This window comes from Colletes latitarsis, chromosome 3 (assembly GCF_051014445.1).
Source record: "Colletes latitarsis isolate SP2378_abdomen chromosome 3, iyColLati1, whole genome shotgun sequence".
Classification (NCBI taxonomy): domain Eukaryota; kingdom Metazoa; phylum Arthropoda; class Insecta; order Hymenoptera; family Colletidae; genus Colletes; species Colletes latitarsis.
In genome coordinates this window covers 31745193-31761849 of record NC_135136.1, presented here as the reverse complement: position 1 = coordinate 31761849, position 16657 = coordinate 31745193, and the positions used below count along the sequence as shown (strand labels likewise).

Genomic DNA, 16657 nt, shown 5'->3' with positions numbered 1-16657 from the left:
TGTTTAATAGAAAAAGAAATGACAGTACATATTTTCCACACTTTTTATTTACATACTCCTCTACCTTTCCCATTAATTTCTTAAGTTAAATAATCCCTTAAAACTACTACAAATATTATTCGAATCTAATTAAGTCCATCAACCATTTCTCTATGCATTATTTAATGAAATTAATAAGTTATAAACAATTACTGGAAGCGATTCTTATTTCAATATTGCGCTAAAAAGTACATGCTTTTATTTAATAAAGTTAGAAATGTGTAAACGTTCCTTATGTTTAATAAAAAAAGAAATGACAATACATATTTTCCACACTTTTTATTTATATTCTCCTCTATCTTTCCCATTAATTTCTTAAGTTTAATAATCCCTTAAAACTACTACAAATATTATTCGAATATAATTAAATCCATCAACCATTTCTCTATGCATTAAATAATGCAATTAATAAGTTATAAACGATTATTGGAAGCGATTCTTATTTCAATATTGCGCTAAAAAGTGACAAAGTATAGTATCGCCATCTAACGCCAGGGATTCGTGCTATCCGGAGTACAAGTCCCCTCTCGCCCCCCACGAATTGGTGACATCGTATAGTATCGCCATCTACTAACGGGTTTCGAACTAAAAATTTCGTGCCAGGATCACAGAATGTTAGTGGAGGTATCCGAAGTACAGCTACCCCCACTCCTCCTACACCTGATACACACTACCTTGATTATTCATTAATAACTCATTTCCTGGGATTAAAATATGAACTTTTAGAATTGGAGAATGTAGTATAAACCCTTGGCTAGATTCAAGGATACCTTTTATAGCCATTCCGCCCGTAATTAAAACGTTATTAACGAATATCGGAAGTCGGAACATTTATGACTGTATCACTGTCTGCTTTAATCGATGAATTATCAACTTTTTAACAATAACACCCATATTTTCGCTATTAGAGAACCTAGTAGACATTCCTGGCAACATTCAAGGACCGATTTTGCTATGCTCCACGCTCTAATTAATTAGTTATTAGCGATAGATCCCTAAGGTGTCGCATTAAAAGGTTAGAAACAGTGTGCCGACTTCCGATATTCGTTAATAACTATTTAATAACGCATACCATGGCTAGAACGGGTATCCTTGAATCTTGCTTAAGGTTTATACTATATTCTTAAACTCTAAAAGTTTATGATTTAATCCCAGGAAAGGCGTAATTAGTAAATTAACAAGCAATAGTTCAACACATGTCAAGAAACACATAGTTCGCTGTTTTCGCCGCTAGTTGGCGCCACAATACGAAACACCGCTTTAATGAATCACTGCTCGATAATTTGCTAATTACACTTTTTCTGGGATTAAATTATGAACTTTTAGAGTTTAAGAACATAGTGCAGATCCTTGGCAAGGTTCAAGGATACCTGTTGCAACCATGCTATGCCCAATTAAATAGTTATTAACGAATATTGGTAGTCGGCCCACTGTTTTTAACCTTCTAACGTGACACTTGAGGGATCTATCGCTAATAACTAATTAATTAGAGCAAGGAGCATAGCAAAATCGGTCCTTGAATGTTGCCAGGAATGTCTACTAGGTTCTCTAATAGCGAAAATATGGGTGTTATTGTCAAAAAGTTGATAATTCATCGATTAAAGCAGACGGTGATACAGCCGTAAATGTTCCGACTTCCGATATTTGTTAATAACGTTTTAATTACGGGCGGAATGGCTATAAAAGATATCCTTGAATCTAGCCAAGGGTTTATACTACATTCTCCAATTCTAAAAGTTCATATTTTAATCCCAGGAAATGAGTTATTAATGAATAATCAAGGTAGTGTGTATCAGGTGTAGGAGGAGTGGGGGTAGCTGTACTTCGGATACCTCCACTAACATTCTGTGATCCTGGCACGAAATTTTTAGTTCGAAACCCGTTAGTAGATGGCGATACTATACGATGTCACCAATTCGTGGGGGGCGAGAGGGGACTTGTACTCCGGATAGCACGAATCCCTGGCGTTAGATGGCGATACTATACTTTGTCACTTTTTGGCGCAATATTGAAATAAGAATCGCTTCCAATAATCGTTTATAACTTATTAATTGCATTAATTAATGCATAGAGAAATGGTTGATGGACTTAATTATATTCGAATAATATTTGTAGTAGTTTTAAGGGATTATCAAAATTAAGAAATTAATGGGAAAGGTAGAGGAGAATGTAAATAAAAAATGTGGAAAATATCTATTGTCATTTCTTTTTTTATTAAACATAAGGAACGTTTACACATTTCTAACTTTATTAAATAAAAGCATGTACTTTTTAGCGCAATATTGAAATAAGAATCGCTTCCAGTAATCGTTTATAACTTATTAATTTCATTAAATAATGCATAGAGAAATGGTTGAAGAACTTAATTAGATTCGAATAATATTTGGGGTAGTTTCAAGGGATTATTAAACTTAAGAAATTAATGGGAAAGGTAGAGGAGAATGTAAATAAAAAGTGTGAAAAATATGTACTGTCATTTCTTTTTTTATTAAACATAAGGAATGGTTACACATTTCTAACTCTATTAAATAAAAGCGTGTCTTGAAATCTTAATAGCACTTTTTATAAATAAATTGAATTGATGAGTAATGTATTTTTATAGTAATTGTAAAAGGAAAGTAAGGTGTAAGAAGAATTTCTTTTTTTTTCGATAGTTAAAATATGATCAAAGAGTCTCAAAACATGCATTAACGTAAATAAAGTTGTTTTTGTCAACTCTATGAAACTCTACAAGCTCACGTATACGTGATCTGACATAGTATGCGAAAGCGAAATTGCACGTGTGGTAAAATAAGGTTATTTCATTTGTAAAAAAACAGTTGTTAATATTATTTACAGCATCTATATTGATTGTATCAGTATTTATAATCTCGTGCTCTTTTTATAAACGTCACATTGTTTCATTCAATTTCTTTAATATGAAAACAATAGAACTAATAATGACAAAATAATTGTATATTATAATTCGAACTGAAAATAAGAATATATCCCAACTTATATTTTAAAGTTAAGAATATTCAGTTTAACAGGTATGTACCGAGTGCTTTTATTATTAAATATATTGTAATGTTATTATAAGGTTAGAAACAAAGTAAGGTTAATATAGGTACTCTAAATATTTTTAGAAAATGACTCGATATGCAAGATCAAAAGGTTCAAAAGCTTCGAATGAAAAAGTAGCTAACGATCCCACACCATGGCATGTAATGAAGCAACAGTTAGCAGAGAATTTATCCAAAAAACAAAATCATTCGATAAAAAATAAATCTGCAAAAGAGTTGTTGCAAGATAAACAAGATGTGTTTTACTGTGATGTTGGCAATGTTAATAACGACTGGGCAGAATTTGAAGATAATTCTGCAACAAAAAGCATTAATTTGGTAACAAAGGAAATTAAGAAGAAACAGAAAACCCCTCAAAATTTAAATACACCAAAGAAGAATAAAAATGTATCTGTAAGCAAAGTTAAAGAGTTTAATAAAGATACCGAACGCATAGATAATGTTAACATAGAAGCAACGCATAGTAGATCAAACGAAATAAGAAAACAGGTTAAACGCAAAGATGGGAAGCCTGTAGACGTGCCAATAAAAAAAAGTGATGTTTCACAAATTGAAAAAAATGAAAAAAATACACTGTCCATCACATATAATGTAGCAACAGAAAAGGATGGTGGGTTATCTAAACGACAAAAACGTAATATGAGAAAACAAAAGAAAAATTCATGTGAAAATACTTCAGAAACTGATGTAAACTCTAATAAGCAAAAGAAAAAATTTAAAAATAAAAATAATGATAATAAAGAAATAGAAAATAATCAAAATAATAATGCAAATAGAAATGAAGAAAATGATCGCAACATTAAGCAATTTAATAACAAATTTACCAATAATTCAAATAATTTTAAAACTGTTCCAAATAAATTTCATACAAAGCAGTTTGAAAATAATAGAATTAATAAAAGAAAACTTCCTAAAATTAGGGATGATAAGGAACACAAAAGGAGGAAAGCAGATTTAGGTCCTACAAAAATGGTTATCAATGGTGTTGAAATAGAGATTGTGAAGTTTGATGGTTTTCCAGTTAAAAAAGAAGATGCTGAAAGATTACATGACTTAAAACAGAAAATGATTATAAAAGGTGAATATACAGTAATGCTTTGAAAACTGGTCGGGATTTTCTCTTGGAAAATGACGGGAAAAAAAGTGTCTCGAAAAACCGAGACACAGAATTTTTTGGAAGATCTACCTTCCTTTAACTTTGGCCATTTTCGGTCCTGAATATCGGCCAATATCCACGACATTACTATATTTGTACAAATTACCTTTACTATCTCTTATAGTTAAGGTCATTTGAATAATTTAATTATTTTTCATGTATCATACTTTACTCATTGCAGGTATTCCAAAGAAAGAAATAGATGTAGCAATGAAACTGGAAAGAAGAAAAGCTGAAAAAGCATTAGCACGAATTAGGAAGTGTGTTTGTTTCCATTGTCGGAAGGCAGGTCACAATTTATCTGATTGTCCTGAACTTGGATTCGAACAAGCGGGAACTGGAATTTGCTTTAAGTGTGGCTCAACAGAACATACTCATTTCGAATGCAGAGTAGCAAAGCCAACAGAATTTAGATACGCGACTTGTTTCATTTGTCGGGAACAAGGACATATTGCTAAACAGTGTCCTGATAATCCCAAAGGAGTTTATCCACAAGGAGGTTCTTGTAAAGTCTGTGGAGATGTTACCCATTTGAAAAAGGATTGTCCAGATTTAATTAAAGAAAAAGAAGAGAACACCATTACAGTAAACTCGATCGCAAATGATAGCGTAGAATCCTTAGAAGAAAATGTGAAATTTACCCATGAAAAAGATAACAGCAAATCTAAAAAGGTAGTGAAATTTTAATAAAACGTTTTAATATAGACAAATATAACATACATACTTGTATAAAGTAAAATCCTTTTTTGTACATGCTTCAATAAACTAACACCTGCATTGTAAACATAAGATTTATTGAAAGGTACATGTGTTTGACATGTATGTACATATACAATTTCCTCATACGTACATTTCAGTGTTATTCAAACACTACCATATCACGAAAAATCTGATATCAAATAAGACAATGAATATCTTCATAATTTATATGTATATTGCCTATTTACATCACACTCGAATTTATAAATCAGTTAAAACTTTTTACACATTAGTTGTACAATGAAATTGTGAAATTACCTAGTTGTTTAAATAAATTTTCCTAAAATAAAGAAGTAAGTTATTTATTTGATTCAGTGATATCAGATTTTTGTCTATGTACAGAATACAAATCACGAAGATATATTTAGATGTATGAATATTATCTGTACATAGTAGTAATTTGTTATACATATACATCAGCATCTTTTGCAAAAGTTTATAACATTAATTTAAAATTCATACTTTTATATTCGTCTTGTTATATAAATGACATATAACAAGTAAGAACATGTAATTAATATTTCATTATCATAATTTTCTTTTAATTATATTACGAATCAATAATCTGTACAATTTGTATACTTAAAATAAACGCTGTCCTTTGAAGTACGAATTCTATGAATATATATTTATATTTGTACCTCTATATTACATTTGTTCTTATACTGCCCTATGTATAATATATAAACTCTCTATACTTTATATTAATTTCCTACATATAAGTTATACTTGTATCACCCCTAATGGCAGACAATAGTGTTACTACTACAGTGATAATTAATTCAGTACACAATGAAAAATATTTATGCGTCTGTGCCTGTTAAATTGATACATCAAAGAATTACATTGCCAAGAAACCTTTGTCCTCGGTGCAATTTCATTCACCATATTATTAATGAATTAAATAGTGCTTGGCATTGAAAATTGTATACGTATCAAGGTACACATACTTATTGTAAACTTTAACAAATGATGTGATTATTTTGGAATTAGAATCTTTACGATATAATATACCGTTATACAATTAATAAATAAACATGTAAAATGTATTTTCATGAGAATTCTAGAAAATTCATTTCGAATGTTTAATAATTCGATTACCAAAAATTGATTACGTTGTAGATAATAGATGAAAAAACATTTCCCAACTACCGTCAAACAAAAATCTACAGGTATTAATTATAAATGAAAAACCAAACTTTAAATAACGATATATAAAAAATTACAAAAATGCAATGTCATACACAAATGACTTAAGTAACTCTTTTAATAAATCAAGATTTACAATTTTGTTTAATAATGAAGACAGTTATGAACAAATTTATTATTTTAGTTCCTTTCATATACTCCTTATTCATGAAATATACAATAATGAGAACTCATCTCATAACGAAAAAACAACTTTTATAATGCAAGATTATTATGAGAAATCGATAAATAATATGAAATAATCATAACATAACGTATGATCATATTTCACTTCACTCATGAAATTAAATTTATTGAATGTTACGCTCATCATTTATTTTGTTCAACTAAGAAAAAACAAATATCCTTTATATATTCTAAAATTCTCTTGATATCTAGTTTATTATAGATGCATGCATTTTTCCTATTAAAATAAACTTTCAATATTGATGCTAATGGAAACACATGATATAAAATGAAAATATGTTTAGTATACCAATATTATTTAATAGATGTGTAAAATTATACCTCTTTACTATTTTAGCCTCTTGCTTAAATTTTCAATAAAATCTTAATTTTTCAAGTGTGACCGACAAAAATATAAACATTTTTTGTACCATCGAATGTTATACACTTGTATTATAAATTTTACTGTCATATTGCATTCAACCGTAATGCTTCCAATATTTTTTTTACTGTTATCTAACAAAATAACTTTAAATTTTTCATGTAAAAACTTTTTAGTTAAGGATGAAACTTTGTAAACTCCACTCAATCGTTCATTAATTATATTATACAAAATGAGTTTATAATTACAAAGTGTACGTAAATGTAACTAGATTTTTAGAAAAAGACTTTCTCATCTAGCAACAATAATAACCGGTTGAATGTATTATGTTTTAATATTGTTACCGTTATCTTTGGTATATAAACTTTATTTCTTTTTGTAATTGTGTCCAAATTATTAGATTAAGAGGTACCACTAACCATTGTTTCCAATTTTCTGGCGTATGTTCGCAAAAATCGAAAACTTTCACCATTAAATTTTTTTTCAGAATGTACCTGCTAGGTAGCTTCAGCTTTATGTGCTGATTCTATAATTTCCTTCAGACAACGACCGAATTCTTCGATTATAAGTCTCTGAGATGTTTCGTCGTCGAACATGTTCCGTTCCGCATCGTCAGCTTGTGCCATTAAGCACTGACACGTTATTTCTACTACTTTATCAGTCAAGAAGTTGAACGGTCGTCTATAAAAAAAAAAAAATTCAAATAAATATTAAATGCAAAACTATACATAGTGTGATATTTAAAATATTTCCTAAGACAGACGTGACTAATGGGAAACCATTTGTTTCCATAAATGATAATACACTCCAGTTCTGACAGACGTTAAATTTCAAATAATGTCTACTTACTTTAATTATTATTATCATATGCTTACCTCGCGCCAGTGTTCGATGTAGCGGGAGGTCTGAAAGCCATTTCCGATAGTTGTAATTTTGCTTTATTCAGTGTAAGTTGCGCCGTCCTAACTTCAGCTGCCTCTGCTAGATCTTTCAAAGACTTCTTTTCTAAGTTCGGTTCTTCTACGTTACGACATCCTATGCATTTACAATTAGCAGAGCAAGGAATTTTAGCCTTAAAAAGATGTTTTTTATTTTAGGAAAAAATGTCATCACATTTAAAAATACTTGTACTTATATGTAGAACCAACTTCAATACCTCATAACATTCACAATAATTTTTTAAACATCCGCTGCGTTTACAATTACAACCCTTATTGTGTCTCCGTATATCATCACCAGTCTCGCGGCCTTTGCCAATTTTTGGACGAAAAGCATTTGGATTACGTTCCAAACAGGATTTGATAGCGCGTTGCCTCTCTTCTTCATTTCCAAGATTATTAGAACAATTATTGCAGTTACACATATGACAAAACTCTCCATTCGCGAAACAATCACAATATCTGTGACAAAATATATTCATAATTTACCATTTTCATTCATCAAAACACATTTAAAACTTCTCTTTATTAACGTCAGAATTATTTCTTAATTCACACCGCAAAAAAAATCTTTCAACTACAGATACATTTTTATTTTTCTTATTGATCGTCATTTTTCAATTGAAATAACAAAAACTCGAAAAGTTGATGCTCAATTTTTGAAAGATGAATTATAATCATAACAATGATTTTAATACACATGAACACTTAAGAATTATTTTAAAATTAGGATTTAACAGTACTGATATATATCGTACTCACAATTTAAGACATTGTGATTTAGTGCAGTTACACGCTTTTCTCGGCCTAATACCATTAGGCTCGACACTAGCATAAGATCTCTGGGAGCTTTTACTTTCTATAATAGATCCTACTGATAAATTCCCTGTTGAACTCTGCAAACTTTGTGAATTACCTAACAAACTAGGTGTAACTTGGGATTTCAATTTCACTTCGTCCGCTGACTACAGAAAATTAATATAACTCTTAATTATATCATATATTATATTTTAAATCGTAAATATTCTTAATCAATATAGTTAACTTGCTTCTTTAATTGAACATGTAATATACTATACCTGTTGCTGAATATATTGAGCTGGTAAAACTACAATGTTCCCCATATTTGAATTAGTTGAGAGGACTGCCTGCCCAGATGCTAATTGACTTAAAGCCGATGCTGGAATAGTTACCGCATTTTTCGATTGGTTACCTACAGTTGCAGTCGCGGGAATTAATAATCTTTGACCGCTACTTGTCAACGTAGCCTTCGGCGCAACCGTTCTTAATGATTGATTATTAGTATTTAATGGAACTACCTGTATTACAATTGGAAAAGAAAACATCGTATATAAAAATCTAATACAATTTTTTAAATATTCACATTATTTACTATTATTACAAACCTTGACGATTTGTTGCTGACCTCCTATCTTCTGACTAACACCAACAGTTTGTAAAGTTGTTTGCGACTTCGTTTTACCCACAGTAACAACATTCGTAGTTCCAGATGATGGAGTGCTAACTAATCTTACATATTGCACCTTCGAAAAGAATATTTCAAAAATGTTTATAACTTCAATATGAAAAAAAATAATTTTATAATACAATTAAATTAAATATAAGACATAATTTATATTTCATAAAAATTATATTACTTGTCTTCCAGGCATTTGTATTTGATGTACTTGATTAGATCCAGTAACAATATTTTGATTAGCTGGTATTCTAATAACTTGTCCACTTCCGAGTACAGTTCCAGGTTTTAAAGAGCTCTAAAAGATATTGTAAAATTAATATAAAAACATTTAAAACGTCAAGAATGCATAAAAACTGCTTTACAACTAACCTGTCGAATAATCACTTTTTGTGGACTCTGTTGAACAGTTGATTTATTAGAGGAAGAAAATGTAGATTGCTGATTCGAAATTGATGAAGATTTAACTTGTGTACTCAATGTTGGAGCAGGTAATATTTTTGTGGGAGATTTAATCGTACTGCTTGGAACTATAGTCATTTTAGAAGACTGAGTATTTGATGATTGCACTAATTTATTTACAATTATTCCCTTCAAAAGTAATAAATATAAATTTATTATATAAAAGTATAAATATAAATTTATTACTTTTAATAAATTAATTAATCCGCATACTAATTATTATATTTTTTATACAGTAATTATAAGAAGTTTCTTATATATCAATATACACAAGTATTAAAAAAATTATAAAATTAATAAATTCCAATACCCACTTGCTTTTGTGGTGATGAAGGTAGAATATGTTGAACTTTATTGGTAGAAAGTAATCCCATTTGCTGTGCTTGTGCCAATGTTATAGTTTTTGTTGGATTTGTGACATCTTGACTTGACACACTATTATTCAAAAATTTTATTGCTTGCTGATTTTCATTCTGTGAACTAGTTATAAGAACTTGTCCTGATTGTGTTTGATTTCCAGCTAATATCATCTTTGTATATACCTATAATAATATCACAAAATATATAGTATGCATGCTAACTATAAAAAACATTTTAATATTATTTAAAATCTAAATTTTAGATATTTAAGGAAATAATATTATAATAAGAATTTTACATTTCGATTTTGCTGAGTACTCTGTGCTGTTCGTTTTATAGCAGATTGAACTGTTTTTGCATTCTGAACACTTCCTAATGTGATGTTTCCTGAATGACTAGTTGCCATTACAGGTTTAGTAGGTTGTGCTGATCTTAAATGAACTATATTTCCATCAGCAGACTTTGCTATAAGAGTCTGGGCTAATGACTGTAATTGACCAGCTGATGCTGTTGACGGATGTGAAATTTTTAAAATTTGGCTTGTGCCTTGACCACCAGCAGGGGACACTATCATAATAGATTGACTTTGCGTTGCTTGACCAACATTTGATTTTACCTAATATTAAAGTAAACTGTAATTTTATAATACGCAACATTGATATTCCGTATACAAATTATAATTATATATTATATACCTGTACTGTAGATGTTGGAAGCCTTTGCAATGTCGGTTTCGTTTGGAATACAATATTTTGATTATTCTGATTTGCTGTTGTATAGATAATATGTTCTTCTTGAACTTGATCTGAAACTTCAGTCATTTCCACATCAGGTACAATCGTTTCAGTCTCAATATTACGTTCAATTATTATATGTTCCTCCTCTGTTGTCATAACTTCTTCAGCATTCATACATTCCAATTCAGCTTGAATGTTTGCAAATGCCTCAAAGTCATTTGATGAATACTGTTCATTATTATGCGATAAGCTCAATGCACTTAAATCTCCATCACCAAGTGTACGTGAATCTAGAGCTAATGGTTCAACCAAAGCTCTAGCATTTTGCCCTTTATTTATAGACATGATTGCGTTCCTATTCAAAATGTTATTTATTAAAAATACTTACATCTGTTTATAATTTTAAAGTATAGGTATTGTACTTAATAACATTAACTTCTTATAGAATATAATTTTACATTTACATACACAATTGTAAAAAGTTAAATCACATAAATTTATAATTCAATTTATAAAATACTTTTTTGTTTCACTGATTTATTTAAATTTATATCTCTTTACGTAAACTTCTTCCATTACAAAATAATTGCAAATAAAAAAACATTTAAATACGTAACATAGAAGTGCACAAAGGTAATGTACTCTGCTCACGTTATTGTCGTTAAAATCATTTAAATGTAAATAAATTTACAACTTAATTACATAATTAAATAAGTACGAAGATAATATGCGATGGACAGATTTGTAAGTATTTATACCCTATCACAAAATGTTAAATTATGAACTTAAAACTATTCTAATAATATTTAGCATTCTAATATCATGTATATTCATTTATACTCAAAGTGAGTTTATTTATGTTTAAAAAAAAAAGTTTTCCAGATGTCTGTATCTTCCATTATAAACATGTACTTCATGCATATGCAGGTTAGAAATTCAAAGAATGTAAATCATCTTTACATACAGCTTTAATCGTCGAAAGACTATATATAAAAATAAATATCGTAAATCAACGGTAAAATGTAAAACGATTTACGAAATGACGTGAAAATGAAGCGAATCAGTGAGAATTTAAAAATTCAAAAATTCAAATCTTTAGGAAGCAAATACGCATTCTCTAAACACTAAGGGTAATGGAATTGTCTACGGATGCACCCAACAATACAAAGATCAAGTAAAATTGGAACTTTCGAAAATTCGAACGATAAAATTTGAATAATGAAGAAAAATTCGAAGGATAGTCTACTTAGGAACATTAGCGCCATTTATTACTTAAACGCGCCATTTTCCACGAACTGAATTTCTGGCTCTATTTTAACGTTTTAAATGGCATTATATCATCTCGACATTGATACTTAAAGAAAAATGGAATGCTTAATGCATCGAACAATAATAGAAAACATACTTCTTGCCGATATTCGTCTTAAAATCACATAAAATTCAACTTAACCTATAACTTATCAGTTCATATCAGGTACGTACAGTGCTGGGTGGGGGCGTGCCACGAAGCTTATTTTAATTATGATACAATATTCGAAAAAGTTGCTAATATGCTCCTCAGAAATCCAAATTTTGATCAAACAGTCCAACAAGAAATTTAATCCTTTCTGTAATACATACCTGGGTGTTCCCTTGATAGCTCGAATTTGTTCAAAATCACGCGCCCACCATTGCTGTCCCACAGTGCACTACGCACCGCTGTGTACAAACAGACCCAAAGGTCGTTTAGTATTAAAATCTCAAATTGAAGGAGGAATGGTAAGTTAGTTGCTATTATAAAATTAACTTTTTCTGGTCTGTAATACGTCAAATGTTAACTATCTCAATCAAATGTTACGCTAAAATTGAGTAATATTTTCGCGCACTTTGCAAATTTCGATTTCGCCATTTTCGCTCTTCCGCGGCTAAAAACACGTCAGCCCTATAGCGCCCTCTGAGTCCAATAAAAAAACAAGTGTTCCGAAAACTTCAACGTTTTAAATGTAACATATCGGTCAAAGATGCATCATCATTATGAACTTTATGAATTGTGATAGGATTTATTAAGGTGTTTGTTTTTCAACAAAGAAGTAAAGTTTCGTATGCTATTTACATATTAACATAGTTATTACGCGATATCGATATTATATCAACAGGAAAATATCAGACGATTAATGATGTAATCAAGTAATGATATTAAAGGAAATTGGTATTCGTTTATTGCAAAACTTTTGTTACTAAATCAAGAAGTGTCGGAACAAGACATTTATAACTACCATATTTTCATTCGTACAACTTGCAGTTCATAAACATTACAGTATAACGTGTTTTTAATTATTTTTCGTATAAATGTAATTTTACATTTATATTGTAATAGAGGGCATGCAACTAGAAATAAAATAAATAAGAAAAAATAATTACAATATTGTATTCGAAATTTAGCAAAATTATATTTAAACGAAATTTAATTGTTGATTAGTGAATTTAAAATTCAAAATTTTTCGAAATCAATCCACCTATTGGATACTTTTAGTGATTGTAGTGTGATGTAATGAATAAGTGTATTCAATTGTAATGCAATAAAATTATTATAATCATAATAAAAAAGTTATATTCTTGAATATACACCAAATATTTGAAATATATACTCGAACATTTGTTAAATACACTTCTTGTTAAATATTCTAATATATATAACAAACGTGTACCATTTTCCATTTTTCAGAATTTATTATGCTAACGAATATTATGATTATGAATTTTCAAAATTAGTATGTAAACACAAATCTATACGTCACGTTTGTTTAATTCAGTAAACTATATATTGTATTTTCTCTGACGAAGTACAAAACAATAACATATTGTATTTCTGAATTACTTTTAAACACTCCGTTATCACTTCGAATTAAAGAGCATTAACCTCTATATTCACTTGCCAGATTCAGTCATGCTCAGTCAAATTTACATGTGAGTTCACACTGATTGTGTTCTCGTTAAGTCACGGATTGTTCGTATAAAGTTCATCGACAACGAATCTTAACCGTTATTCTATAAAACGCCATCTTTAATTATATATTCTTATGCAAATACCTTAAAAACTTTACAATAACATCAGTGCTTTTCATACAAATAAAATTCATATTATAAAACTCAATATAAAATACTTTATATAATTGTATTATTACAAAATCCATTTAAAAAATATAAATCTAAAGAGGATACAATTAATTTTATTCATAAATGAATAAGTTTAAAAATTTAATGATATTTTTCTTCTTTCATAGCTATACTTCTACAATAGAATGACCACTAAGTTTTCATGGTTCATGACTATAAGTACGCAAAAATCGGCAAAAGTAATGTTCTCGTTATCAGTGCCACATATGCACATATGTATTATAGTGTAAACGAATTCCATATGCACTGGTCTGTCAAAATGCGATAACCGTAAAATTACTATGATTAATCAAATAGGAAACAGTGTACCAGCATTATCAGCAGATTATTACAAGATTACTCGTAATACTCAACATACTAATACAATCCTTACCGTGAATTTAAAAAATTCTGAGAACATAACCTAGTTCACTTTTGAGAAAAACATACGACTATCAATATCATTCTAGCCGGGCATACTGAAAATGTGATCTCACTGGTAAAGTAGGATTTGTCAGATCTACGTAATGCTATAACATTTTGTTTCAAAGGAAAGTGTAATGGAAAATCATTCCGTTCGCATAAATTATTCTTTAACACCTCGCGATACAGAACAACCATTAATACATGATAGTCAAACTAAACAATACGTAGAGAACAGTAAAAAGCGCGAGGAAATAATAGTTTTGACAAGTGAAGCAAAGGGTGGTTTGTTTAATCCCAGAGCTTTGCTATTTTTAACATTATGGTACTTCTTCAGTGGATGTACTTTGTTCTTGAACAAGTACATATTATCTTACATGGAAGGAAATCCTACAATTTTAGGTAAATAAATATTAAAATAATATTTCAGTAAATTAAAATGACATAAATGTAGATTTTTTTTTGTACTTATTAATAGAGATTTGTTAAACATTCAAATCAGATTTATGTTAATTGTTTATGCAATTTACAATGTTAAAATTTATTTGAATAGGTGCTTGTCAAATGTTAATGACAGCAGTTTGTGGATTTATACAAATGTATTTTCCATGTGGAATGTACAAAGCAAGTCCTAGATTAGTAAGACCATCAGGTTTTTATAAGCACATGATACTGGTAGGATGTACAAGATTTATAACTGTAGTACTAGGATTAGTATCGCTCAATTATGTAGCAGTGAGTTTCACAGAAACTATTAAAAGTAGTGCACCACTTTTTACCGTCCTTATTAGCAGATATTTATTAGGTAAGAAACATAACTAATATTTTCTGTAAATCTTACAGTTTTGTTTTGTTTTACAGTAATAATACAATTCTCATTATCAACATTTTTGTTTACATATAAATATTTTTAAGTTACATAAAATGTTATGTAACAAAAAATATATAGTTTAATTGAAATATTCAGTTGAAGTAATATTTTTTAAAATATATTTATGCCCTGAAACTAATTAAAAATTATAAAACTTTCATTATAGGAGAACATACAGGGTTATATGTAAATTTATCTTTAATTCCTGTAATGGGTGGTCTAGCTCTATGTTCTGTGAATGAAATCAGTTTTGATCTCAGGGGGTTTGTTGCTGCTATGGCTACAAATGTAACAGAATGTTTGCAAAATGTTTATTCCAAAATGTTAATCAGTGGTGATAATTTTAAATACACGTGAGTATTATATATGTACTGATATAAATTATATAAAATTAGATTTTTTCAATTTTAAATCAATTTTATCTTAAATTATATTACTTTTTATTTAAACTAACATGTAATTACAGACCAGCGGAGTTGCAATTCTATACCAGTTTAGCATCAATTGTGGTACAAATACCAGTGTCAATTTTATTAGTAGATTTACCAACACTTGAGCATTCCTTAACTTTTAAACTATTCACTGCATTCCTCCTTAATGGAGTTTTCTTCCATTTTCAAAGTATCACTGCATATGTACTTATGGATTACATTAGTCCTGTAACACACAGGTTTGTTTCCAAATTATAATTTAAAATAATTATATAGACAAATATTTTGACTTAAGAACCAATTATTAAAAATACTATATTTTATTACAGTGTCGCTAATACGGCAAAGAGAGCATTTTTAATTTGGCTTTCTGTTTTGTTATTTAACAATCCGGTAACTGGTTTATCGGCTATGGGAACATCCTTGGTAATAGCAGGAGTATTACTATATAATCGCGCACAAGAATATGATAGATTAAACAAAGCAAAATTACGATATAGTTCAAAAGTTAATTTACAGTAATATAATTCTAAAGTTAATAAAAATTTATATTCGATAAAAATAGGTGTTTGTATTAAGCACGTTATGTCACTAAAAATTAAAATAAATTTAGTACTAATTTTTATAATGCAATATTTTTTTCATTATAATGACAAAGTGTTTACAGTCTTAATTCAAATGCGAAAGTGAAAAATACATCTTGCATTTTAGATTAGGGTTTCCATGTTTTTTCAAAAATTGGGTCATTTCTAAATTTTTACTTTAAAAACCTGGAACATTTTGGAAATATAAATTAATCAACAATGTTTCGTGGGATAGTTGTGCTAAAATATGAAATAAAATCCTTTATTCATAGGTTTCTATACAAAAATGAAACATTTAGAATAAATTTGGGACACTGAAACCCTATTCTAGATGCATTTTATAATAATATAGCTTTAATTGAAGACATGACGGTACAAATTAACATGATCATAATAAGTTATATGAAACATCAAATATGACATAGAAAAAAAATCAAGATAATATAAGTCATTTTTTAGCAATGTAA

General features: G+C 29.0%; 3 protein-coding genes across 7 annotated transcripts; 2 read left to right on the top strand and 1 right to left on the bottom strand.

The window, feature by feature from the left end:
• Positions 1-2545: 2545 nt before the first annotated feature.
• LOC143352070 (uncharacterized) lies at positions 2546-5536 on the top strand. The gene is made up of 3 exons (XM_076784280.1): positions 2546-3068; positions 3165-4179; positions 4439-5536. The coding sequence occupies exons 2-3, from the start codon at positions 3168-3170 to the stop codon at positions 4942-4944; spliced, it is 1518 nt and encodes a 505-aa protein (XP_076640395.1). The 5' UTR covers positions 2546-3068; positions 3165-3167; the 3' UTR covers positions 4945-5536.
• A 66-nt stretch (positions 5537-5602) lies between these two features.
• LOC143352069 (protein lin-54 homolog) lies at positions 5603-13686 on the bottom strand. 4 transcript variants are annotated; one of them, XM_076784276.1, is made up of 13 exons: positions 13646-13686; positions 12367-12444; positions 10705-11101; positions 10308-10625; positions 9964-10191; positions 9560-9778; positions 9369-9485; positions 9117-9254; positions 8790-9029; positions 8473-8675; positions 7929-8172; positions 7648-7844; positions 5603-7453 (listed from the first exon to the last, which is right to left on the bottom strand). In XM_076784276.1, the coding sequence occupies exons 3-13, from the start codon at positions 11089-11091 to the stop codon at positions 7270-7272; spliced, it is 2475 nt and encodes an 824-aa protein (XP_076640391.1). In that variant the 5' UTR covers positions 11092-11101; positions 12367-12444; positions 13646-13686; the 3' UTR covers positions 5603-7269. The 4 variants fall into 4 exon arrangements, with proteins under 4 accessions (XP_076640391.1, XP_076640393.1, XP_076640394.1 ...); XM_076784278.1 differs by lacking the exons at positions 12367-12444; positions 13646-13686 and adding an exon at positions 12229-12343; XM_076784279.1 differs by lacking the exons at positions 12367-12444; positions 13646-13686 and adding an exon at positions 12152-12161.
• A 242-nt stretch (positions 13687-13928) lies between these two features.
• On the top strand, positions 13929-16234 carry LOC143352073 (solute carrier family 35 member E2A). Of its 2 annotated transcripts, none has more exons than XM_076784287.1 (6): positions 13929-14244; positions 14352-14706; positions 14858-15109; positions 15342-15528; positions 15642-15845; positions 15936-16234. In XM_076784287.1, the coding sequence occupies exons 2-6, from the start codon at positions 14442-14444 to the stop codon at positions 16126-16128; spliced, it is 1101 nt and encodes a 366-aa protein (XP_076640402.1). In that variant the 5' UTR covers positions 13929-14244; positions 14352-14441; the 3' UTR covers positions 16129-16234. The 2 variants fall into 2 exon arrangements, with proteins under 2 accessions (XP_076640402.1, XP_076640400.1); XM_076784285.1 differs by having other exon boundaries at positions 13929-14276.
• Positions 16235-16657: the final 423 nt, after the last annotated feature.

What these genes read in the sequence shown, in the direction of transcription:
- LOC143352069 (XM_076784276.1), bottom strand. Translation starts at nt 11,091, where the DNA reads ATGTCTATAAATAAAGGGCAAAATGCTAGAGCTTTGGTTGAACCATTA. An exon ending in TTCCAACATCTACAGTACAG is followed by an intron (nt 10,626 to 10,704) that starts GTATATAATATA and finishes CTTTAATATTAG; the next exon opens with GTAAAATCAAATGTTGGTCA. An exon ending in ATTATTGTGAATGTTATGAG is followed by an intron (nt 7,845 to 7,928) that starts GTATTGAAGTTG and finishes CATCTTTTTAAG; the next exon opens with GCTAAAATTCCTTGCTCTGC.
- LOC143352073 (XM_076784287.1), top strand. Translation starts at nt 14,442, where the DNA reads ATGGAAAATCATTCCGTTCGCATAAATTATTCTTTAACACCTCGCGAT. An exon ending in TATTAGCAGATATTTATTAG is followed by an intron (nt 15,110 to 15,341) that starts GTAAGAAACATA and finishes CTTTCATTATAG; the next exon opens with GAGAACATACAGGGTTATAT. An exon ending in ATTAGTCCTGTAACACACAG is followed by an intron (nt 15,846 to 15,935) that starts GTTTGTTTCCAA and finishes ATTTTATTACAG; the next exon opens with TGTCGCTAATACGGCAAAGA.
- LOC143352070 (XM_076784280.1), top strand. Translation starts at nt 3,168, where the DNA reads ATGACTCGATATGCAAGATCAAAAGGTTCAAAAGCTTCGAATGAAAAA. An exon ending in ACAGAAAATGATTATAAAAG is followed by an intron (nt 4,180 to 4,438) that starts GTGAATATACAG and finishes TACTCATTGCAG; the next exon opens with GTATTCCAAAGAAAGAAATA.